The following is a 26,108-nucleotide window of genomic DNA, read 5'->3' as shown; positions in this document are numbered from 1 at the left end:
ACACTAGTAAGACTCCCATTATGTATAAGAATGGAACTACTTGGAAATTTTTTTATTGACTTAAAACAAATAAAACTGCCAAATATTTCTCCAGCAAAGATGGGTTTATTCAGGATAGGCAGAGAATTGCAATTTGGGGTCTGCAACCATGGTAAGCCACATGCAAGTCCTTACATGGCAAGGGAAGGAAAACACTTTTATAGATGGGAAAGGGGAGCTGGGAGTGCTAAAGTAAACAAAGAAACCACGACTGAGTCCTTGCCAGGGAAGAAGAGGAGTCATTCTTCTTCCTGTTGGGCTCTGCTGCTATCACAGGGCATGAGAGCTCCTTCTTCTGGTCTCCCAGCTCTATTTAATTGAGGTTTCTGTTTATTAATTTTTTACATTTCCCCCTTTCAATCAAGATCTTTCTCTGAAAACGTCACTGACCAAAAGTCAGTTTTTCTAGTTTCAGCAGCTTTTTGTCCCTCAATGCCAGGAAGGACCTTTCCTAGGTGTAATGTCTCAAGGCAGAGGAAAAGTGCACAGATTGGAAACGTATTGAGGTTCGAGTGAAAAGGGAGGGTAGAAGGCGGAATTCTCAAGCACTTTTTATCTGAAGTCCGTATGTTATCAATATCATAAACATTTGAGATCATCTGAAGTGTTATATCATCATCAGAGGTTTGGCAACAAACTTCCAACAGGGCTGGTCCAGATATGTTGGGAAAGCTGTCTCATCAGACGTTGCTGCTTCTCTTCTGGGAAATCTTCACTTTCAGGTAACCCAGATAATGTGCAGGTCCAGTCAGGGTTTGGTGCTTTCTTTACTTGTATCACGTGACTCGCCAAGAATCTGTTTCTTGGAGTTTGGTGGTACAAGTGTTGGTTAGCAGTACCCAATAGGGGCCTTTCCAGTGAGGTATAAGATAATTCTTTCCCAGTAGATGAAATCTCCAGGTTACAAGGTGTGATGCTTAAGGTCTTCGTCTCCCAGGGGTACACTGTGAAAAGACTGCTTTACCAAAGCATGGTTATTTTATTTTTTTTAACATCTTTATTGGAGTATAACTGCTTTACAGTGTTGTTAGCTTCTGCTGTATAACAAAGTGAATCAGCTACATGCATACGTATATCCCTATATCCCCTCCCTCTGCGTCTCCCTCCCACCCTCCCTATCCCACCCCTCTAGGTGGTCGCAAAGCACTGAGCTGATCTCCCTGTGCTATGCAGCTGCTTCCCACTAGCTATCTACTTTACGTTTGGTAGTGTATATATGTCCATGCCACTCTCTCACTTCATCCCAGCTTACCCTTCCCCCTCCCCGTGTCCTCAAGTCCATTCTCTACGTCTGTGTCTTTATTCCTGTCCTGGCCCTAGGTTCATAAGAACCTTTTTTTTTTCTTAGATTCCATATATATGTGTTAGCATACGGTATTTGTTTTTCTCTTTCTGACTTACTTCACTCTGTATGACAGACTCTAGGTCCATCCGCCTCACTACAAACAACTCAATTTCATTTCTTTTTATGGCTGAGTAATATTCCATTGTATATATGTGCCACATCTTCTTTATCCATTCATCTGTTGATGGACACTTAGGTTGCTTCCATGTCCTGGCTATTGTAAATAGCGCTGCAGTGAACATTGTGGTACATGACTCTTCTTGAATTATGGTTTTCTCAGGGTATATGCCCAGTAATGGGATTGCTGGGTCATATGGTAGTTCTGTTTTTAGTTTTTCAAGAAACTTCCATACTGTTCTCCATAGTGGCTGAAAGCATGGTTATTTTTAATAGAAGCAGTTAGGCCTTTGCAGTATTAGAGTATCTCTCCTTTTATCACTTGTGGGTCAAAAGAAGCAGAAGCCAAGTGCATTGGATATCTTATGACTATCTCAAAGGGGAGAGTTTATGAGTTCTAAAAGGGGTGGATCTAAAATTTGGAAGGACCAACAGCAATGCTTTTGGCCAAGGTATTTGGAGGGCCTCTACCAGTTTTGCCAATTCAGTCTTAAAAATGCGGTTGGTGTGTTTGACGATGAAACCAGAGGATTGAGGATGGTAAGCACAGTGAAATTTGTAAAACCGGATAAACAGCACAGGCTCGTTGAAGTACCTGGCCAGTAAAATGGGTTCCTCGATCACTGTAAAGTTTGAGAGGAGTTCCCCAGGTAGGGATAATCTTTTCCAAAAAGACCTTAGCCACAGAAGAGGCAGTAGCCTGTCTGTAAGAGAAGGCTTCAGTTCATTGTGAAAACATACAGACCATGACTAAAATATATTCACATCCATGAGATGGAGGGAGTTGTATGACATCCATTTGCCAAACCTCAAATTAATCAGTTTAGTAGCATTTTTAAATTTTTATTTATTTATTTATTTGGCTGCATCGGGTCTTTGTTGCGGCACACGGGATCTAGTTGTGGTATGCAGGTTTTCTCTTCTCTAGTTGTGGCATGGGCTCCGGAGCGCTTGGGCTCTGTAGTTGTAGCACATGGGCTCTGTAGTTGTGGTACGCAGGCTCAGTAGTTGTGGCATGCGGGCTTTGTTGCCCCGCGGCATGTGGGATCTTAGTTCCCCGACCAGGGATCGAACCCGTGTCCCCTGCATTGGAAGGCAGATTCTTTACCACCGGACCACCAGGGAAGTCCCGAATTAAGCAGTTTAAAATGTCCAGGAGCAGTACAAACAGGCTTCCCTGGGTTGTACTTTGGACAAGTGGGACAAGTGAGATAGTCACTTTTTGTAGCATTCTTAATGTTTCCCCACTCATATTGATTCATGAATGCTATCATTTTGTCAGTACACCAGTAGTTTAATGCATGGACAGTGGTGGGGAGTGGGAATTTTAGAGTCCTCTGTAAGACTTCTCTAAGAAGTCTCGGCATAATAAATGGGTAGGGACAGAGAAACTAAGGAGAAAAGGGTGTATGTATCTGAAAGGGCCTAAACAAAAGGGAATTGGTCAGAGATAGGAACCTTTTGAGGTTCATTAGAGATCCCCACTATGTGAACTGGGGTTTTAGGGGGGGTTTTTGGCGGGTTTTTTGGCCACGTCTCATGGCATGTGGGATCTTATTTCCCCGACCAGGGATTGAACCCGAGCCCCCTGCATTGGAAGCGCGGAGTCTTAACCACTGGACTGCCAGGGAAGTCCTGAAATGTTTTAATATTCCCAGGCAGGGGCTGCTTTATATTAGTTGGGTTGAGCACTGAGAGTTTGGCTCCAGCATCATTTAGGACTGGAAGAGATCCATTCCCAATCTGGAGAAATGTTTCTCCAAGTCGATTAAGAGGGAGAATTGGGGAAATCCCTGGTAGTTCCTCAGAGCCCCATAATTGAGAGTTGGGAGGATGCTGGAAAGGCTGGTTAAGAGCTGAAGATGCCTAAAGTACTTAAATTTGTAGCAGTCTCTTTTCCAATGTCCTAGCTCTTTGCAATAATAGCAGAAACTAGGAGGGTTTGGGGTTTGTTTAGGAGCCTTCATTTGCTAGATTTGAAGATTAAGAATTTTGGTGGTCTCCCATTTAGGTGACTCATCTAGAGTGCAAGAGGGCTGGTTTGTCAGATTAATTAAATCTGGGATGGACATAGTTTCCCATTCCATCCTGGTCTTTTTTACTAGATGGGAAAGATCCCAGTTCAGCCCATTAATAAAAATAAAGTTAAAAACTACCAGGTGGAATCAACATATGAAGGAAGACCAGAATTTTTTTTTAATCTGAAGTCGATTATAATAGTTATGAACAGTTTCTTCAGATTTTTGTATGCAAGCCTGAAGTTTGTTCCAATCAACAGGCTTTGGAAAATTGCTCGATGAAGTCGCTTAGCCATATCTCGAACCTGATCATGTAGTAAGTTAGTGGGCTGGTCTCCCAGTTGTAATTCTAGAGACATTTCAGGATTTTCCCAATTAGCAGTTTTCATCAAATGCTGTGCCTGGCCTTCACTAACAAGTATATGAACTAGCTGATATAAGTCAGGGAAAACAAATTGGTAAATTTGAATGACTATATTAAATTCCTCAGGGACGTCTCTGGTGGTGCAGTGGTTAAGACTTCGTGCTCCCAATGCAGGGGGCCTGGGTTCGATCCCTGGTCAGGGAACTAGATCCCACACACATGCTGTGACTAAGATTTCACATGTAGCAACTAAGGAGCCCATGAGGGTGGGATAGGGAGGGTGGGAGGGAGGCTCAAGAGGGAGGGGATATGGGGATATATGTATACTTAGAGCTGATTCACTTTGTTGTACAACAGAAACTAACACAACATCGTAAAACAATTATACTCCAATAAAGATATTAAAAAAAAGAGCCCACGAGCCACAACTGAGACCCAGTGCAACCAAGTAAAAGTCAATCAATCAATCAATCAATTAATCAATAAAAGTTTAACAAACTCCTCAGAAAATCTGTGAGGATCTTCAGTTACTTTGGGAAAATATTTGACAGTGGCTCACAGTTCAATATAAGGGAATATAAGAAATTAAGGGTTTAACCTCTGGATCCTCAGAAGGCTTAATTTTTTTTTTTTAGGATTTAAAAAAATTTTTTTTTTTTTTAATTTTTGGCTGCATTGGGTCTTCGTTGTTGCACGCAGGCTTTCTCTAGTTCTGGCGAGCGGGGGCTACTCTTGGTTGCGGTGCACAGGCTTCTCATTGCAGTGTCTTCTCTTGTGGAGCATGGGCTCTAGGTGCGTGTGCTTCAGTAGTTGTGGCTCGCGGGCTCAGTAGTTGTGGCTCGCGGGCTCTAGAGCACAGGCTCAGTAGTTGTGGCACACTGGCTTAGTTGCTCCGTGGCATGTGGGATCTTCCCAGACCAGGGCTCGAACCCGTGTCCCCTGCATTAGCCAGCGGATTCTTAACCACTGTGCCACTAGGGAAGCCCAGAAGGCTTAATTTTTAAGGGACAGGCTCTAACAAGTTGAGAGGAAAAGGGAGCTGGGAGAGTTTCAGAGAGGGGGTAAGTTCTGGGAGAGAATTTGTATGAGGGAATTGAGGGTAAAGAGGAGGCATAGGCAGTATAGAAGGAAGGATTGAACTGGTACTGGAGGCAGAGTCTGGCCACAAGAAGCCAAGGGAGAGAAAGGTGGTGCCAGAGGTGGAGCCTGAGACAAAGAAGCCAAGAAGAAGAGCCTGAGACTTCAGGAGCCATTTTATCTTTCTTTAATCATTTATTTGCCTCAGTTAATCTTAAAATCTTATTTTGCAGAGAAGCAGTTTTAGGTTCCTGATAATGTTTGGAAGCCTTAAAATGCCAGTTGAAATAGGCATACCATTCAGCTCTATTTCTGAGCTATTGTAGTCCAGTTCAGTTTTAAGAGAATTAAGTTTGGGGATTTTAAAAGTTCCCCAAAATGGCCATTGATATTCTAAATTGCTTTTGGACAGGTTGGTCCATTTAGTTAGAAATGCGCATGAGGAAGGACCACAGTTTTTTTTTTGCAGTTCACGGGCCTCTCACTGCTGTGGCCTCTCCCGTTGTGGAGCACAGGCTCTGGACGCGCAGGCCCAGCGGCCATGGCTCACGGGCCCAGCCGCTCCGCGGCATGTGGGATCTTCCCGGACCAGGGCACAAACCTGCATCCCCTGAATCGGCAGGTGGACTCTCAACCACTGCGCCACCAGGGAAGCCCGGACCACAGTTTTTAAACATAAAATTGGCCAGAGTCCCAGGGTGTGGGGGCCCACAGATAACTGGGATCCCATTTCTCAGAGGTTTTCCTCTAGAGTAAAAGAACAATTTTCAAACAGCTTGAATAACTTACAGTTCGAACAGCTCAGTTCAAACAGCCTGCAAGCTAACACCAGCCATTTCTTCATACACAAAGAGGGCATGAGCTTGGATCCAGGAGAAAGACCCTCCAAATTCCAGGGTCAGCAAGAAAAGCAGTGAGCTCAGTGGGCTTAATTATGGGTACCTCACCTGTTTGCTCACCAGTCCTGGAGTCTTCAGGGGTCTCCTCTGGTCCCCGTATGGGCCACCAAAATGTTGACCTAAATCAAATAGATGGCCAGACATTTCTCCAGCAAAGATGGGCTTATTTGAGATCAGCAGAGAATTGCAATTCAGCGTCTGCAACCATGGTAAGCCACATGCAAGTTCCTGCACAGCAAGGGAAGAACACTTTTATAGAGGGGACAGGGAAATTGGGAACACTATAGTAAACAGAGTCCATAGCTTTTCATTGGCTGAATCCTTGCCAGGAAAGAAGAGGAGTCTTTCTTCCTCCTGTTGGGCTCTGCTATCATCACAGGGCATGAGAGCTCCTTCTTGTGGTCCCTCAGCACTATTTAATTGAGGTTTCTGTTTATCAGTTTTTTATACCTTACTTGAACGGAGTTTCTGGAGAGAAACAAGGAGCATTCATTCATTCAACATATATTTATTGAGCATCTACTATATGCCAAAAATGTTTCTAGTTCTTATAGATACAGCAGTCCAAAAAAAACTGACAAAAATCTTGCTCTTCATAGAGCTTACATTCTAATAGGACTGAAAAGACAATAAGCAAGATGAATAAATAAAATTTCTGCTATGTTACGTACTGATAAATATTATGGGGAGGAAGGTAGGAAAGGGAACTAGAAAGTATATAAGTGGGGAGTGGGAATGAGGGATGGCCTCGCTGAGATGACTTTTGAGAAAATATTTGAAAGAAATGAAGGGGAAGTAGCTTTGAAAATATGGGGGATGGGGGGAAGCTATGTTACTGATAGATGGAGTGGCAAGTTCAAGGCCCTAAGATGAGAACATGCCTCTTGTGTTCAAGGAACAAGTAGCTCACGTGCCAGAACAGAGTGTGAGGGGCAGAGTAGTAGAAGATGATGTTGATCAGAGAGGTAATGAGGGCCGAGATCACATGAATTCTTTAAGATCACAATAAGAATTTTGCCCTTTAATCTGGGTGAAATGGAAAGAAGCCTTCGGAAGGTTTTGAGTAGGGGAATGATAGGATATGACTTGGATTTTAACAGGATCTCTCTGGCTCCTGTGTTGAGAATGGGTCAGAGAGGGATAGGATGGCTGTTGCAATAATTAGAGGAGTACTTGGAGCCAGAGAAATGGAGATAGTGAGATATGATCAAAATCTGGATATATTTTGAAGGTTGAGCCAACAAGATTTGCTGACTGTCGGATGTGGGGTGGTGTGAGAGTAAGAGAGGAGTCAAGGAGAACTCCCAAGGTTTTTGTCCTGAACACCTGAAAGGATGGAAATGCCATTACCTGAAATAGGGAAAACTCAGAGCCAAGTTGTTATTGGGAGCAGGGGGCAAGGGAGTGGTCAAGGGACAGGTGGGTATCAGGAGCTCAGTTTGGGTCATGCTAAGTTTGAAATCTCTTTTGAGACATCAAATGGAAACGTCAAATTTGCCATTAGATATATGAATCTGGAGTTCAGGGAAAAGGTAGGTGCTGGAGATAGCAGTTTGAGTCATTAGTTAGATATGAAGAAGTAAAAGCAAAAGGTGATGAGAAGGAGCGAGCAGAACAATAAGAAGAAAATCAGGCCTGTGTGTTGTCCTTGTCCTGGAAGCCAAATGAAGGAAGTGTTTTCAAGAAGGAAAGTAGAAGCTAGGAAGCAAGGAAGCACATGGCATACAAGAAGGAAAGTGGTCAACTGAGCATTAGTTTATTAGATCCATGAGAGAAAGCATGTACTAAGTGGAAATGGTAAAAATGAGGGCTCTGGAGGTAAAATTTACTCTTTCCACTATTGTGCTTGTATCAGTCTTGACTGCATGACGGTTTTTTTTTTTTTCCAATATTTATTTATTTGGCTGCGTCGGGTCTTAGTCACGGCACGCAGGTTCTTTTTTTTTTTTTTTTTAATGTTTACTTATTTATTTATTTTCTTATTAGTCATCCATTTTATACACATCAGTGTATACATGTCAATCCCAATCGCCCAATTCATCACACCACCACCCCCACCACCACCCCCAGCTGCTTTCCCGCCTTGGTGTCCATACGTTTGTTCTCTACTTCTGTGTCTCAATTTCTCCTCTGCAAACCGGTTCATCTGTACCATTTTCTAGGTTCCACATATATGGACACACAGGTTCTTCGTTGCAGCACGCGGGCTTCTCATTGTGGCAGCAGAGTGCATGGGCTCAATAGTTGTGGCACGCGGGCTCTCTTAGTTGTGGCACACAGGCTCTAGAGCATGTGGGCTCAGTAGTTGTGGTGCGTGGGCTTAGGTGCCCTGCCGCACGTGGGATCTTAGTTCCCCATCCAGGGGTCAAACCCGCGTCCCCTGCATTGGAAGGCAGATTCTTACCACTGGACCACCAGGGAAGTTCCTGCACAACTGTTTTGAATTGTCCTCAAAACAAAGTAGTGCTGCTTTGGGATTGCGTTTTGTCTTAACACTGCACTCCTCCTGTGACCGGGGGGAACCTGATTGCTGCCTCATACCTAAGTCATTTCCCCTTTACCGTGTTCTGGTGTTGATCGTCTTTAAGAAGGGAGAATACTTAACTTAGCACTCTAAAACTTAGTAATGTTTAATGAGATTATGTCTGTGACACCCTTGGTAAATATGAAAATAACCACCTAGAGAAACACAAAGCACTACTTTTACTACTACTTTTAGCATATTATTATTTTTATTATCTTCAAACATGCCAACCCTTTCCTTATTTTGTGAACACTTATTCAAAATAGAAAGCTTTCTAAAATGAAAACTAACTTTTCTCTTTCTCTTCAGCCTACTTGCTGCCTTAAAGCTAGCCCTTAATAGAGAAACTAGGTCTGTTAAGTGTTATTTTCTGCTTTTTCCTTCCTGTCTTCTTAATCTCCCAGCTGTCTCAACTCAGAACCTTGTAGGAAGAGAGTTATACTTCAGCAAACTGTTTGCTTTGACATTTAAACAAGCCTCCATTTTGTTTTTCCATATTAGAATTTTTCCTCTTCCCCTCTACCATTTCCAGCACTCTGACCTGTCATCTTTTCAGCTCATTCATTATTGTTAACGTTTGCAGATTATACCAGAGGAGGGAGACAGATTTATAAACACGTGTTCCTACCCAGCTGTTTCAAGAGTAGGAATAACATTCCTCTTCTAATTGTATACCTGCTGTCTATATACAGCTATGCTCATCTGCCCTTGTAAATGAGGTGCCTACTTCTAAGTCTTACGTTTTCTAGAAATAAATGTACCCTGTTCCTATTCAAATTGGTTATACAGTAATCAGAGCAGCCCATCACTGGGAGGAGACATCCATATGAATTCACTTTGCTAACAACCAGAGAGAATTTAGCCCAATTGCTTTCTTAGGAGGTTTGTCATTTCCCTTAAGATGCCAGGGCCCTAGAAAGGGATAGGAATCCTGTCCTCTTCCCCCCGCCCCATGCCTCCCTACAGTCCTTTATGTATCTTTTATCTAAGATGAAGATAAAGGGACATATTAAGGAAGTTGTGTAAAAAGAATCAGAACCCATTAAGAGATAGCTGTGTAATGCCTTGAAGATCTGACCACTCATCAATAATGAGTAATGAGTGAATTACTTAACCTTTCTGGGCTTCCATTTCCTTATTTACAAAGTAGCTTTTTTTTTTTTGGGTTTTAGTTGCGGCATGCAGGCTCTTAGTTTGTGGCACGCGGGATCCAGTTCCCTGACCAGGGATCGAACCTGGGCCCCCTGCATTGCGAGCACTGAGTCTTAACCACTGGACCACCAGGGAAGTCCCAGAGCAAGGATTTGGACTAAGGTTTTCTGACTGCAAGTTCAGTGATCTTTAGACAGCATTCTACATCAAAGAAGAATATAGTTGAGTTATTACAGATAGGCCCTGGGAGTGCTTAATCAAATAGTATTTTATTAGTCTATGACCAAAGACAAACAAAAGACTAATTCTGGAGTCTTTTAAGTTTTTTTTTTTCTTTTCTGCTCAGTTCTTTTTTTTTTTTTTTTTTTTGCTGTGTTGGGTCTTCGTTGCTGCACACAGTCTTTCTCCAGTTGTGGCGAGAAGGGGCCACTCTTCATTGTGGTGCATGGGTTTCTCATTGCAGTGGCTTCTCTTGTTGCGGAGCATGGGCTGTAGGTGCGCAGGCTTCAGTAGTTTCGGCTCGCGGGCTCTAGAGCGCAGGCTCAGCAGTTGTGGCTCATGGGCCTAGTTGCTCTGTGGCATGTGGGACCCACCCAGACCAGGGCTCGAACCCGTGTCCCCTGCATTGGCAAGCAGATTCTTAACCACGGCGCCACCAGGGAGGTCTGAATTCTAGAGTCTTATTCTTTGGATACATTACATAGAAAATGTGCCTTTGGGCACATTGAATTACTGTATTCAAACTTTCAACACATCTCTTTTGTTCTGAACACATAGCAAGAAGTAAAATATATAAAGTGAAAATCAAAGAACATGTTTGGGCTCACAAACAAAATAATCTTATCCATGGACCAAAAACAGAAGAGATGCAAGTCACTGAGTGAGGCTGAAACTGTGGGCCTGCTGGCCTCCAGGTATGGGACCAGAGAACAGTGCCTGAGGGATGAGTTCCTGGTACTGAAAATATCTATAGAGATAGTTCATAAATAGAGAGAACTTGAGACCAGGGGAGTAGGATGCCAACCCCCCAACCAGTCTCATGGAAGGAGACTTTTAAAAAGTTAATTGGACTTAGCAACAAAAAGAAATGAACTACTTACTGATATGTGCAACAACATGGTGAATCTCAAAAGCGTTTTGTTAAGTGAAAGAAGCCAGATGTAGAAGACTACATGCTGTCTGATTCATTGTATATGAAATTCTGGAAAAGGCAAAGCTATAGGAATATAAACCAGATTAGTCATTGTCTGGGGATGGGGATGGTGAAATGAGACTGATGGCACAAGGGCTGAGTACTTTTTGACTAATGGAAATGTTCTATAAATTGACTGTGGTAGTAATTATACAACTGTCAATATTAATCACACTCATCAAATTATATATTTTAAAATGAATGGATGTTATTGTATATAAATTATAACTATAAAGCAGATTTTTTTTAAACGGTATATAGGTATAGGGCTTCACACCAGAGTGACAAGTGGCAAGTTAGTTGCATGGCAAATCGTGTAGATTCAGACAAAGGTGAAGAATTGGAGCAACTAATGAAATCAATCTACTGTATTAGGTTTGATTATAATAGAACCTACCTGTTGTTGGAGCTTTAAAAAAAATTGCCCTTGATAAAGAATTTGTTACTTAAAAAAAAAAAAGTTAATTGAGTGGGGGAGGAGGGAAGCCTAAGGAGTTGTGAAGAAGCTGCCTGCTGGTTCAATGATTAGAACTGTGATATCTTAAATATCTTCTAACGGCTCAGGCCAGTAGAAGACCTCTTCAGACTAGGTCCTTAGGGAGCTAGATGGAAGAAATTGCTAAACAGAGAAGGGGGAAATTAGTAACAAAAACATCTCATTTAAAAAAGAGATTGCAGGGCTTCCCTGGTGGCGCAGTGGTTGAGAGACTGCCTGCCGATGCAGGGGACGCGGGTTCATGCCCGGGTCCGGGAGGATCCCACGTGCCGCGGAGCGGCTGGGCCTGTGGGCCATGGCCGCTGGGCCTGCGTGTCTGGAGCCTGTGCTCTGCAGCGGGAGAGGCCACAGCAGTGACAGGCCCGCGTACCGCAAAAAAAAAAAAAAAAAAAGAGACTGCAAACCAAAATTATATATAATAGAAATATAATGCTAAGAAAGATAACCACTAAAAATTAACCAGGACTTCCATTTTCAGGAAGATGGAGTAGACATACCTTTCCTGATTTCTCCCACTAAATACAACTAAAAAACCTTTACATTATATATATATATATGTGTGTGTGTATATATCATATATAGAAATATCCAACAGAGGACTAGTATCTAGAATACATAAAGAGCTCTCAAAACTCAACAGTAGAAAACAATCCAGTCAGAAAATGAGCTAAAATATGAACAGATATTTCACCAAAGAGGATATACAGATGGCAGATAAGCACATGAAAAAGATGTTTAACATCATTAGCATTAGGGAAATGCAAATTAAAAATCACAATATGAGATATTACTATACAACTATTAGAATGGCTAAGATTAAAAAGAGAGAGAGAGGACTTCCCTGGTGGTGCAGTGGTTAAGAATCTGCCTGCCAATTCAGGGGACACAGGTTCAATCCGTGGTCTGAGAAGATCCCATATTGCGACGGAGCAGCTAAGCCCAGGAGCCACAACTATTGAGCCCACACACCTAGAGTCCGTGCTCCACAACAAGAGAAGCCACAAAATGAGAAGCCCGCTCACCGCAACGAAGACTAGCCCCCACTCGCTACAACTAGAGAAAGCCCGCGTGCAGCAACAAAGACCCAGCACAGCCAAAAATAAATAAATAAATAATATTTTTTAAAAAGTTAAAAAAAAAAAAAAAAAACTAAATGCAACTACAATATGACCCAGTAATTGCATTCTTGGGTATTTGGGAGAGATGAAAACTTAAGTTCAGGGGACCTCCTTGGTGGTCCACTGGTGAAGACTTCACTCTTCCACTGCAGGGGGTGGAGGTTTGATCCCTGATCAGGGAACTAAGATCCTACATGCCATGCTGTGCAGCACAGCCAAAACAAAATCAATAAATAAATAAACAAATCTTATTTTTAAAAAACCAAAAAACTTAAGTTCACACAAAAACCTGTACACAAATGTGTATAGCAGCTTATTCATAATAGCCAAAAACTGGAAACAACCCAGATGTCCTTCAGCAGGTGAGTGGTAGGACAAACTATGGTATCTCCATACCAAACCACCAATTAAAAAGACTAAACTGTTGTTTGTTTGTTTGTTTGTTTGTTTTTGCGGTACGCGGCCTCTCACTGCTGTGGCCTCTCCCGTTGCGGAGCACAGGCTCCGATGTAGGGGACACACGAACCCGTGTCCCCTACATCGGCAGGCGGCCTCTCAACCACCGCGCCACCAGGGAAGCCCGGGACTAAACTATTGATGCATACAACCACCTGGATAAATCTCCAGAGAACTATATGCTGGTAGAAAAAAAAAAACAGTCCCAGAAGGTTATATACTGTATGATTCCATTTATATAATTTTTTTGAAATGACAAAATTATAGAAATGAGAAACAGATTACTAGTTGCCAGGAATTGAGGAGGGGTGGGGATGGGAGGGAAATTAGTGTAGCTAGAAAAGGAAAACATGAAGTATGTGTTGATGGAAATATTTTGTATCTTCATTATATCAATGGCAGAATCTCGGTTGAGATATTATACTATAGTTTTGTTGCAAAATGTTACCATTAAAGGGCATGTGAGATCTTTTTATTATTTCTTACAACTGTATGTGAATCTATAATTATCTCAAAAATTTTAAATTAGTTTCAAAATTTAACTGTCAGGAATTGAATGCACACCTAATGAAATTAACATATGGTACAAAGATTGTAATAAGTATGTTTAGAATTCTTAAAGAGAAACAATAATAAACTCTATTAAAAATAAAACTGATAAAAATAAAAAATAAAACTATGAACCAAACAGTAATTAAATAATGTCATGTAGATATGAAAAATTAACCAGTTTAAAATTTTGGAAATGAGAAAAAGTCATTTAAATATAATTATATATTATAGTCATTGAAATTTTTTAAAAACCTCAATACATTGGATAAATTCTAGACTACATGTAGTCAAAGAAAAGATTATAAATTGGAAGAATCAAGCACAAAGAAAAAATATATGAGAGATCAACGTGAGTCCTAGAAAAAAAAATGAAAGAATGGCAGAAAGACAGTAAATTAATATATAATAGGTAATGACTTTCCTGAATTAGAGAAATTCTAATTAGAAACTTAACTAGGTAGGTTGTACACGCCAAGTACTGTATACCAAACAGATAAATAAAAGTAAATTCAAGGAGACTTCCCTGGTGGCACAGTGGTTAAGAATCTGCTTGGCAATGCAGGGGACACGGGTTCCATCTCTGGACCAGGAAGATCCCACATGCTGCGGAGCAACTAAGCCCGTGCGCCACAACTACTGAGCCTGCGCTCTAGAGCCCACGAGCCACAACTACTGAGCCTGCATGCCACAACTACTGAAGCCCGCACGCCTACAGCCCGTGCTCTGCAACAAGAGAAGCCACTGCAATGAGAAGCCCGCAACAAAGAGCAGCCCCCGCTCATCACAACTAGAGAAAGCCCTCATGCAGCAACGAAGACCCAACACAGCCAAAAATGAATTAATTAATTTATTTATTTTTTAAAAAAAGTAAATTCAGTATTCTGGTTAAATTTGGTAGATTGAAAGTACACATTTACCTCCTACCTTCCCCCCTAAAACCCATTCAAATGTCAGTAAAGGGATTTTGTTTTTAAGATATAAACTCACAAGGTAAAGAAGACAGACCAGGTATAAATCAGTAAAACTTGGGACACTAGAAAGCAGATGCACAATGCTGATTTAAGAGACCTGATAAAACAGAAGCTTGTTTGTTTCTTTGTTTACCTGAGGTTGGGAGGAAGGAGAGCCAAGAATAAGGAGTTTGCACCACAGATTTCTAGAAATATTCAGAAATTGGAAATATCAGAGTACCTTTGAACACAGGGAATATGGGGTGAAGCTGAAAACAGAAGACTGGCTGAAGGTCTAGAGAAGAAGCAAAGGCTGTACATTATTATCCCCATCCTACACAGCCCCTCTGCCATTACAGAAAACTGATGTTCACTCTTCGGAGAGTTTCAACCAGAGCAGGACACTGGGTATAGAGGAAGGCAGGGTGCTGTACCAAGGACCAAGTGAAAATCCATATAACATAGAGAAACTGGCAGGCAGGTAAGAAATTAAAGAGTTCTTCTCTGGGGGAATCTGACAAGTCCTGGGAAGGAGGAAAAATCTCTACCAGTATTCATGGCTTAATGGAAAGGCCCACACATAGTGCTTCCAGTCCAATTTTTATTACCTTTCATTTAAATATGAACAAGATCCGAAGATCACCAAACTTTTTGAGGAAAACCTGAGAAACGAGAATGTAGGACAAAACAAACAGAAAAAAAGGAGTTAGAGGGAAAAAACTACTGAGAGAGCAAAAGACTATTGAGAGAAAAGAATATATAATGAAATATCTTCAGAGAGATAAAATACTGTATCCCATGAAACAAGGATACTTTTTTTAAATTAAAAATGGTAAAAATGAAAATTTCAGTATGTAGCCTAGAAGATGAAGGAAATCCCTTATAATATACAACCAGAAGACAAAGAAATGGGAAATAGGCTAGAAAGATAAGAGGATTAGTCTAGAAGGTCCAAATAGGAGTTCCAATAAGCAAGAACAAATGGCAAGTATAATTGATAAGAAGACAGAAAATTAATAAGGATATAGAAGATTTGAAAAACATTATCAATCAACTTGATCTATCATTTATAGGCTACCCAACAACTGCAGAGTATACATTTTGAAATATTCTTTTCAGGTGCACATGGGATGTTCTTCAAGATAGAGCATATTTTATACCATAAATTAATTCTCAATAAATTTAAAAGAATTGAAATCATATATAGTATGTTTTCTAATCACAATAGAATTATATTAGAAATCAGAAACAAAAAGATAGTTGGAAAATTCCCAGGTATTTGAAAATTTGACAACACTCTTCTAAATAAATCCAGAATCCAAAAAAAAAAAAAAAAAAAAAAGCCAGGGAAACTAAATGTTTTGACCTGAATGATAATGAAAACATATCAAAACTTGTGGACTGCAACTAAAGTGGGCTATGAGGGAAATTTAGACCTTAAATGCTCATATTAGAAAAAAGATCTAAAACAGGTGTTGGTGAACCTTTTCTGTAAAGGGCGAAATAGTAAATATTTTAGACTTTGAGGGCCATATAGCCTCTATTACACATACTCAACTCTGTCTGCCTTGAGGTGTGAAATCGGGCATAGGCAATGGGCAAATGAATAAATGTGGCTATATTCCAATAAAACTTTATTTCTGAGCAGTATTTGAATTTCATATAATTTCACATGACAAAATATTATTCTCCTTTTCATTTTTTTCTACCACTAAAAATATAAAAAACATTCTTAGCTTGTTAAAGATACCTTTAAAATATTTCATGGTAGAATGTTTATGACCTTGTGATTAGACATAAAAAGCACAAACAATAAAGGAAAAGCTGGGCTTCCTTGGTGGCGCAGTGGTTGAGAGTCCGCCTGCCGATGCAGGGGACACGGGTTCGTGCCCTGGTCCGGGAAGATCCCACATGCCGTGTAGCGGCTGGGCCTGTGAGCCATGGCCACTGAGCCTGCGCGTCGGGAGCCTGCACGTCGGGAGCCTGTGCTCCGCAACGGGAGAGGCCACAACAGTGAGAGGCCCGTGTACCGCCAAAAAAATAAAATAAATAAAATAAAATAAAGGAAAAGCTTAGTATATTTGACTTCATTCAATGTAAAACTAACCAAAAATAATTTAGAATTAAGGCAAAAAAAAAAAAAACCAATATTAAAAAGTCCATGTCAGGGAATTCCCTGGAGTTCCAGTGGTTAGGACTCCGTGCTCTCACTGCCTAGGGCCAGATTCAATCCCTAGTCGGGGAATTAAGATTCCGCAAGCTGTGAGGTGCAGCCAAAAAAAAAAAAGTCCATGTCAGACATTTTAAACCATGTTAAATTCCAGGTGGATCAAAGATTTAAATATAAAAAAATCAAACCATAAAAATACTAGAAGAAACCATAAGAAAAAAACTATTAATAAAGTGATGGAATGGGGGAAGCCTTTTGAAATATGACAGAAATTCTGAAGCCATAAAAGATTGATAAATGTAACAACCTAAAAGTAAGTAATTTCTGCATAGCATTAACCACCGTTGGCAAATGACAAACTGGGGGGAATATCTGATCTGTAGTACAGTCAAAAGGCTTACTGTGGTATGTAAACAGTCACAAATAAGAAAAAGACTATAATTCAGTAAAAAAATGAGCAAAGGATATGAACAGACAGTTCATTAGAAGGTAAATACAAATGTCTCATAATGGTATCTTGTAATGAAATGCTATACAAACTCATAATAAGAAACATGACATTAAAACTACATAAAACACCATTTTTCTCCAATCAGATTGGCAAAACCAGAAAGTTTGAGAACACTATGTTGCCACAGGGAAAGGACAACAGGTGTTCTCATGAACTACTGGTGGGTTTATAAATTAGTACATCCTCTCTGAGGGCAAATTGGCAGTATTTATGAAAAATCCAAATACAAATGCTCTGTGATTAGCAGTTTTACTTATAGGAATTTATCCTACAGACATATTCTGTGATATGTAAGATAAGACATTTGTACTAGGTTATTTATTCAGCATTATTTGTAACAGCAGAAGAATGAAGCAACCTAAATGTTCATCAACAGGGGACTGGATAAATAAATGATGGTACGATTTGAACTCATTCATATGCAGCCATTGAAAAGAATGAAGTAGTTCTATGTTTACTCATATGGAATGATCCAAAATACATGGTTACGTGGAAAATGTGCAGAACATTGGTGTACACTGCTACCATTTGAGGAAGAATGTATAGACATATTTGCTTATAAATATATAAAATACCTCTGGAGGAGTACATGGATATCCATGGATGTTTCTGAGTATGGGACCTGAAAAGCTGAAGAACAGTGACAGGAGGGACACTTCATTTTATATTGGGGTTTGTTTGCATTTTTCTTTTGCTACCTTTTAAATTTTGGAGTGTGACTATGGTATCTATTCAAAACCATTTTTAAATAAAATGAACATGTCAGGAATGTTGATTGTGATGTCATTTAAGAGTGAAAATGTGCAAGAAACATCTAAATTTCCATCAACAGTATGTATAAATTGTGGTCAAATCATGCAATGACATACTTGAGCACCATTAAAATAAATGGGTTAAGCTCTTCATGTCAACATTGATAAATCTCAAATTTGTAATGTTAAGTGAGAAAGGTAAGTTACATACCTAGCATGATCCCATCAATGGCAAGTTTGAAAATATAGTAAACAATGGTTTTCAACTATGGTGTTTTATTCTTTAAAAAATAAATCTGTTGCAAGTGTAGCACAAAATTTTGTAAATCCATTGAGCTGGGTGGTGGGTACATGAGTTTTTGTTTAGTTATCCTTTGTATTTTTTTAGTGTATTTGAAACACTGCATCATTTTTTAAAAGTTAGGAAAATGTGCCTTAACTGGACCATGGAATCTTTGCAACCGTTGCCCATCCTAAGGGGCCCTGGTAGTGTTGTAGGCAGTTCCCGTGGAACTATTCCAGCCTAATGCTGTTAGGCCCACTGGGACCTAGAGCACCCCCTAAACCCTCCTACAGGAGCCAGAATGCTACTCAAATGGAAAATACTCTTCTCAGTGGTCAACAGCATTTCTCTTGTCTATATCTGAGTCTTCTTGTCTTCCAGGGATGTTGGTAGTGAATGTAACATGGAGGAACAAGACTTACGTAGGTACACTTCTTGACTGCACACGACATGACTGGGCACCCCCCAGGTAAGCACTCTACAGCTTTTTAGTTTATGTTAATCTGAACCACCCTCATCAGTGATCCCTTATACCTTTATCCTGTTAGAGTTGGACAGCTTTTAAAAGACACCCAGCTTTTAAAGGACAGTTATGTTATAGAAACAAGGGAAGGCATTATATTCATCTGGCATTCAAGAAGAATAAATCAATGGGTAGGAATGGTGAGAAGATCCTATTTAAGCCTTTATCTGGAATGACTGAATTCTGGCTTCTACCTACAGTCACCTTGAGACCAAGGCAGAATCTGACTACAGGTGAACAAGCATTCATTGATGATGTTTTTTGATAGTAGCTGTCTCTCAGAAGTTTAAACTCAAAAACATTTTCAGTTTCATAAACTCCACTAGACATTCTGGGTTTCACAAGGACCTTTTCAAGTTGCAGTTGGCCGTAAGACTGATATTTCAGTGAATAGCACTTTACGGCTTGTTCCTAATATTAATTTCCAGTTTGTCAGGGTTAGGGGAACCCAAATCTTGGGGAATAATTTATAGTTAGTATGCAGATAACATTCTAGGAGCTCACCAGTTAATGCAGTTACCATGCTTTCAGAAGTTCCTTTAACAAATCATATTCACTGAAAATGATAGTTACCATATGGACAGTTCTTCTGGAGGCTGCAGCTAAACTGGTTTGAAGATAGCTTTTTTTCTTAATAATATCCTGTTGTGTTTGTCATTTGCCAAGGTTCTGTGACTCTCCCACCAGTGACTTGGAAATGCGCAACGGTCGGGGTAGAGGCAAACGTATGCGTCCCAACAGTAACACACCTGTCAATGAGACAGCCACAGCCTCTGACAGCAAAGGGACCAGCAGTAGCAGCAAAACCCGAGCTGGAGCCAATAGCAAAGGCCGTCGGGGCAGCCAGAATTCTTCAGAACATCGCCCAGCTGCCAGCAGCACCTCTGAGGATGTCAAGGCCAGCCCTTCCTCAGCTACTAAGCGGAAAAACAAACCCCTTTCAGACATGGAGCTGAATTCTAGCTCAGAGGACTCCAAAGGGAGCAAGCGTGTCCGTACTAATTCCATGGGCTCAGCCACTGGCCCCCTTCCTGGGACCAAAGTGGAACCCACTGTTCTAGACAGAAATTGTCCTTCCCCAGTACTGATTGACTGTCCCCACCCAAACTGCAACAAAAAGTACAAGCACATCAATGGACTTAAGTACCACCAAGCTCATGCCCATACAGATGACGACAGCAAGCCAGAAGCAGATGGAGACAGTGAGTACGGAGAGGAGCCCACCCTACATGCAGACCTCGGGAGCTGCAATGGTGCATCTGTCTCACAAAAAGGTTCCTTGTCCCCTGCCCGCTCCGCTACCCCCAAAGTTCGGCTCATAGAGCCCCATAGCCCTTCTCCTTCAAGCAAGTTCAGCACAAAAGGCCTCTGTAAGAAAAAGTTGAGTGGGGAAGGGGACACAGATCTCGGGGCCTTATCCAATGATGGCTCTGATGATGGACCCTCAGTAATGGATGAAACAAGCAATGACGCCTTTGATTCTTTGGAAAGGAAGTGTATGGAAAAAGAAAAATGTAAAAAGCCCTCTAGTTTGAAACCTGAAAAGATTCCTTCCAAAAGTTTAAAGTCAGCCCGGCCCATTGCCCCTGCCATCCCCCCACAGCAGATTTACACCTTCCAGACAGCCACCTTCACAGCAGCAAGCCCAGGCTCCTCCTCAGGCTTGACCACCACAGTGGTCCAGGCCATGCCCAACAGCCCCCAGCTGAAGCCCATTCAGCCCAAGCCCACTGTGATGGGAGAACCTTTCACAGTCAACCCTGCCTTGACTCCAGCCAAGGACAAGAAAAAGAAAGACAAAAAAAAGAAGGAATCTTCAAAGGAACTTGAAAGTCCTCTGACCCCTGGGAAGGTGTGTCGAGCAGAAGAAGGCAAAAGCCCATTCAGGGAATCATCAGGAGATGGGATGAAGATGGAGGTGCTCCTAAATGGCTCCTCAGACCCCCACCAGAGCCGACTGGCTAGCATCAAGGCGGAAGCTGACAAGATCTACAGCTTCACGGACAATGCTCCCAGCCCTTCAATTGGAGGCTGTAGCCGCTTAGATAACACTACCCCTACCCAGCCCATGACCCCCTTACATGTAGTGACCCAGAATGGGGCTGAAGCCAGCTCAGTCAAAACCAACAGCCCTGCATACTCCGACATCTCTGATGCGGGGGAGGATGGGGAGGGCAAAGTGGAAAGCGTCAAATCAAAGGACCCTGAACAGTTGGTTAAGGATGGGGCCAAGAAAACCCTTTTCCCCCCTCAGCCACAGAGCAAAGACTCACCATATTACCAAGGCTTTGAGAGTTACTACTCTCCAAGTTACACACAATCCAGCCCAGGGGCTCTGAACTCCAGCAGCCAGGCAGGGGTGGAGAGCCAGGCCCTGAAGACAAAAAAGGATGAGGAGCCTGAGAGCATAGAGGGAAAAGTGAAGAACGATGCCTGTGAGGAAAAGAAACCAGAGCTGAGCAGTTCCAGTCAGCAGCCCTCCGTCATCCAGCAACGTCCCAACATGTATATGCAGTCCCTGTACTACAACCAGTATGCCTATATGCCCCCCTATGGCTACAGCGACCAGAGCTACCACACTCACCTCCTGAGCACTAACACAGCTTACCGGCAGCAGTATGAAGAACAGCAGAAACGGCAGAGCTTGGAGCAGCAGCAGCGGGGACTGGATAAGAAGGCAGAGATGGGCCTGAAGGAGCGGGAGGCAGCACTCAAGGAAGAATGGAAGCAAAAGCCGTCAGTTCCACCAAGTCTCACCAAGGCCCCCAGCCTGACAGACCTGGTGAAGTCAGGACCCGGGAAGGCCAAGGAGCAAGGGGCTGACCCTGCCAAATCAGTCATTATTCCCAAGTTGGATGACTCTTCCAAGCTCCCCAGCCAGGCCCCGGAAGGACTTAAAGTAAAGCTGAGTGAGGCCAGCCACCTAGGCAAGGAGGCCTCTGAGGCGAAGACAGGTGCCGAGTGTGGCCGACAGGCAGAGGTGGATCCAATACTCTGGTACCGACAGGTAACTGTTCCAGAAGGAAATAGAAATACCGTTTGATACTTTTTCTGTCTCCCTCACAAATCAGGGCTGTCCTTTTGTAGGGAATCAACAGAATACAGATTAGCAGAAGAAATCTTATGGTTTTACGGATTCTTTACTTTTTACTTTGGTAAATCATTTTAACTTTTTTTGTTTGTTTCTTATTTATCTTTGGCTGCGTTGGGTCTTTGTTGCTGCACGCGGGCTTTCTCTAGTTGCATCGAGCGGGGTCTACTCTTTGTTGCAGTGCGCGGGCTTCTCATTGCGGTGGCTTCTCTTGTTGCGGAGCACGGGCTCTAGGTGCGCGGGCTTCAGTAGTTGTGGCATGTGGGCTCTAGAACGCAGGCTCAGTAGTTGTGGTGCATGGGCTTAATTGCTCCATGGCATGTGGGATCTTCCCGGACCAGGGCTCAAACCTGTGTCCTCTGTGTTGGCAGGCGGATTCTTAACCACTGCGCCACCAGGGAAGCCCTAACATTTTTTTTTAAAAGCACTTTTTACACCAGTAAAAGATGTTTTCCCCATTTGACAAGAGAGGCCCAGGTAAGTTAGCTTGATTTGTCTGGAATTACATGAGACTTAACTGGCAGAGCCAGAACTGGAACTCAGGTATCTAGTGATTCCTAGTCCAGTGTTTCTTCCACTGTGTGGTTCCTATGGAATGAGTTAATGGTGGTCTCTCCATTTTTTAAAGTAGGCCAGAAGTATGCAACTCAGACCGAGTTACTCTCAAAAAGATTTTCTAGGCAGAGTTAGAACTAAAAACTTGGTCTTACATTTTGCTCTGTTCCTCAGACTTGGAAAGTCTCCCCTTCCGTCTTTGTGCCACAGTTAGACCACCCTCCTCTGAGCGGGGCAGCACGTGTAGCTCTCTGCCCCGAGTTTGCTCTAAAGAAGGGAAACCACCTAAATATCCTTGGAAAGGGAACAGCTTCTTCTAGTCAAGGAGTCCTTGCCCCAGAATGCTTGTTCTCTCCTAGAGAAGACCCACTGGTGGATTTTCCCTTTCTTTCACCACATCTTATTTCCTTTTATGGGGGGAGGAGAGAGGCATTTAAGCAGGAGGGACCAGAGGTGATTTTAAACAAAAGGTCAGTAGAGGCCAAGATCCTTCTGTGCCCCAGATGTCTAGTATTATCTGCTCTGGTGTTTCTATGGGGACATTGGGCTTGAAATCTCTATCTCTGTAAAACACTCAGAGCTCATTCTGTGATTGTTGTAGGAAGCAGAGCCCCGGATGTGGACATATGTTTATCCTGCCAAGTACTCAGACATCAAGTCAGAGGACGAGCGGTGGAAGGAGGAGCGGGAACGCAAACTGAAGGAGGAAAGGAGTCGGAGTAAGGACTCTGTTCCCAAGGAGGACGGGAAGGAAAGCACAAGTAGTGACTGCAAGCTGCCCACGTCTGAGGAATCCCGCCTCGGGAGCAAGGAGCCCCGACCAAGTGTCCACGTGCCTGTGTCCTCTCCCCTCACCCAGCACCAGTCCTACATCCCCTACATGCACGGCTACTCCTACAGCCAGTCCTATGACCCCAACCACCCCAGCTACCGGGGCATGCCTGCCGTGATGATGCAGAACTACCCAGGTACGGCACCAAATTCCAGCTGCTGTTCCATTCAATGGGAAGGTAAATGAGGCACAGATTTCGAATCCAGAGTTTTCTTGCTCAGCTCTAAGGCTTACTGAGGCTCAGGTAGATGACAGCTCTGATTTGAATGTGGCCTTCTGTGAAGTGGTCACTAATCCTGAGCTCCTTGAATGACCCCTACTTACAGTCTGTGGGACCACTCCTCCCTCCCTTGCACTAGCTAGAGGGTTGACTCTACAGTCAATTATTATGGATAACTAAAGGCAAAACCCCCTCTCTACCAGAGCTGTCTTCCCTCAGCTGGGATTTTCTGAACACATACTCTAGGGACTTCCCTGGGGTTCCCAGCGGGTACAGGTTCAATCCTTGGTCAGGGAACTAAGATCCCACATGCCTTGGGGCGTGGCCAGAAAAACAAACAAACAAAAACACATACTTTCTACATTTTGCAATGTGCTAGGCACTGTGGGGAATACAAAAGAAATAGGGAAGACTAGCTCAATCCCCTCAAGGAGCTTACAACTTAATTGTAGCAGGAGAGAAACGTGGAACAAATAAAATTCAACCCAGGAGAGTGCATGTATTCACTGGCAAGATTGTGTTTAGCTGTAAGGTCAGGAGGCAGTCGGTGAGGGGAAGAGCAGTTTGAAGTCAGACTTGGGGTAAGTCCAGCTAGAAAGATTCAGTCTGGGGAAGATAAACTCTATACTGCCATCCATGAGTTCTTGGGGAGGGGGGCACAAGGTAGGAGTTAAAGTGTTTTTTAACTTGTTAGAAGAAAAGGCTCACTTTACTCACTGATCTCTGTTGCCTGAAGAGCCATGTGGGATGCTTCTGGGGTGGAAGACTCCTTCTTTCACTTCTTGGAGCTCCCACCTCCCTATAGGAGAGCAGCTGAAATAGTCTTGATATTGACATCATAAGGCAATACTAAATAGGACAGGTTGGCTTTTCAAACTGAGATAGGAAATTGTCTCATCCTGTAGTATTCCTTTCTCCTGTTACCCCAGTCCTTCTATATAAAAAGTTGTTCCATTTGTTGAGTACTCGCTCTGTGCCAGGCACTGGACTAGGTGATTTATGTACATTATCTTATTTAATCTTCTCTGGCATCCTGTGAAATAAGTATTGGTATCTTCATTTTGATGGTCAAGAAACTGAAGCTCAAAAGGTTAATTTGAGCTAATTAATCTGTTAATTTTGTTCAGGGTTACCTAACTGGTAAGTAGAGGAAGGATTTGAGCCCAAGGACATCTCCAGATCCAATACCTTTCAAATGCTATGACTGTGTCACCTCTCCAAGATGAATCTGAGATTGGGGCTCTAAGGAAGTTGGTTCCCCAGAAACTGAGGGCCATGTTCCTAATATCCCTTAGCTGTTTGCCTCTAGAGCTCAGTAAAGGAAGTACACACTGAGTCTCAGCCCGAAGACACTGTGGTAGAAAATATCTCAGCCTGAGCCTCACCAGGCTCACTGAAGCAGAGTTTCTTCTCCCTCTCCCATTGCTTTGACTGCTTTATTTCTCTTCCCCAGGTTCCTACCTGCCTTCCAGCTACTCTTTCTCCCCGTATGGCAGCAAGGTCTCAGGGGGTGAAGATGCTGACAAGGCACGAGCCAGCCCCAGTGTCAGTTGTAAATCCAGCTCAGAGTCCAAAGCCCTGGACCTCTTGCAGCAGCATGCCAGTCATTACAAGAGCAAGTCTCCCACGGTGAGGGAAGTGCAGTGACACTGACTGTTGTCAGAGACCAATAAGGCCAGATCCAGGGTCTGGGAGAAGATGGACTAGTTCAAGTCCTAACCACAGTGTGGTTTGGCTGACTTGACAGTAGCTCTGCCAGGCACCTCCTTGATTCTTAGGTGTCCTGCATCTTTAAGGAGTCGTAATGTGGGCTCTGGGCATCTTGCTTTCATGTATGTGTCTCACAGTAGAGCTTTTGTGTCTGCTTTCCTTTCCAGATAAGTGATAAAACTTCTCAGGAGAGAGATCGGGGAGGCTGTGGGGCGGTTGGGGGTGGTGGCAGCTGTAGCAGCGTCGGGGGAGCAGGCGGGGGTGAAAGGAGTGTTGACCGGCCCCGAACCTCCCCTTCTCAGCGCCTGATGTCCACACACCACCACCACCACCACTTGGGGTACTCATTGCTCCCAGCACAGTACAACTTACCCTATGCAGCAGGTAAGCCTCACTTCCCCACTTCCTATCCTTTCTACTCCATCCCAGTAGCACTGCCCACAGCAGGGGGCCCCTAGCAAGAACCCCCCCCCCTTTTTTTCCCTTGAGCGTCTCATCTGTCCATAATCCTAGCCTCTTGCAGACAATCAATAAAATCATGACATTTGTTTCGTCCCTTGGAGCTTGGGGATTCTCAAACTCCTCCAGAAAATTGACTTTGGTATTCAGAAGAATAAGGAGCAGGTGTTCTCACAGCCAAAGAGTAACAAGCAACTGAGAAACAGAGCCTGACTGTCTATCCCGAGCCGCTGTTATCTATCCAAGCATCAGATTTTCTTCTGTCAGCACCCCAGAACTCAGAGGAGCTAGGAATTTAAGGAGAAGCTCTTCCCAATACCCACTCAGCTGGCAAAAAGGGAGAGTGCTTAAGGGGAGGGCCTGGGAGTGCCACACTAACACATCCTCCTTCTCACTCAGGGCTTTCTTCTACAGCCATTGTTGCCAGCCAGCAAGGCTCGACTCCTTCACTCTACCCACCCCCCCGGAGGTGAGAATGGTAAGTAAGTTTTTAATTTGGGGCAACACCTAGAGAGCAGGGATAGGTGATACCTGGGTCACAGAATCCCTGCAGAGCCACGGTGAAGGATGATAGCTCTGTGGGCTGTGGTCTGGAAATGGTGGAACCCTGGGCAAGCCTCTTGTGTAAGTCTCCCATGAAGCCATCTGCCTCCAAGAGGAGCTGTGGAACACGGCTTCCCTAGCGACCAGGACCGGCCTCCTC

At 43.0% G+C, this 26,108-nt stretch overlaps 1 protein-coding gene and 1 non-coding gene across 4 annotated transcripts in view; one reads left to right on the top strand and one right to left on the bottom strand.

Moving 5' to 3' along the window:
• ZNF609 (zinc finger protein 609) overlaps nt 1-25,883 on the top strand; it is a 226,568-nt gene extending 200,685 nt beyond the window's left edge. For 2 of the 3 annotated variants that reach the window (XM_060097186.1, XM_060097185.1), the window contains 6 exons: nt 18,397-18,484; nt 19,205-21,545; nt 22,786-23,152; nt 24,690-24,865; nt 25,114-25,330; nt 25,805-25,883. In XM_060097186.1, the coding sequence (XP_059953169.1) occupies nt 18,397-18,484; nt 19,205-21,545; nt 22,786-23,152; nt 24,690-24,865; nt 25,114-25,330; nt 25,805-25,878 (3,263 nt within the window). In that variant the 3' untranslated portion in view covers nt 25,879-25,883. The remainder of the gene's footprint in view (nt 1-18,396; nt 18,485-19,204; nt 21,546-22,785; nt 23,153-24,689; nt 24,866-25,113; nt 25,331-25,804) is intronic. The other variant, XM_060097187.1, reaches the window with a different exon arrangement.
• TRNAA-CGC (transfer RNA alanine (anticodon CGC)) lies at nt 9,598-9,670 on the bottom strand. The gene has a single exon. It is a non-coding gene; the product is annotated as a tRNA-Ala (tRNA).
• Nucleotides 25,884-26,108: the final 225 nt, after the last annotated feature.

Source organism: Mesoplodon densirostris, chromosome 4 (genome assembly GCF_025265405.1).
Source record: "Mesoplodon densirostris isolate mMesDen1 chromosome 4, mMesDen1 primary haplotype, whole genome shotgun sequence".
In the NCBI taxonomy this organism is placed as follows: Eukaryota; Metazoa; Chordata; class Mammalia; order Artiodactyla; family Ziphiidae; genus Mesoplodon; species Mesoplodon densirostris.
The sequence above is the reverse complement of the archived record's forward strand: the minus strand, read 5'-3'. Positions and strand labels throughout refer to the sequence as shown.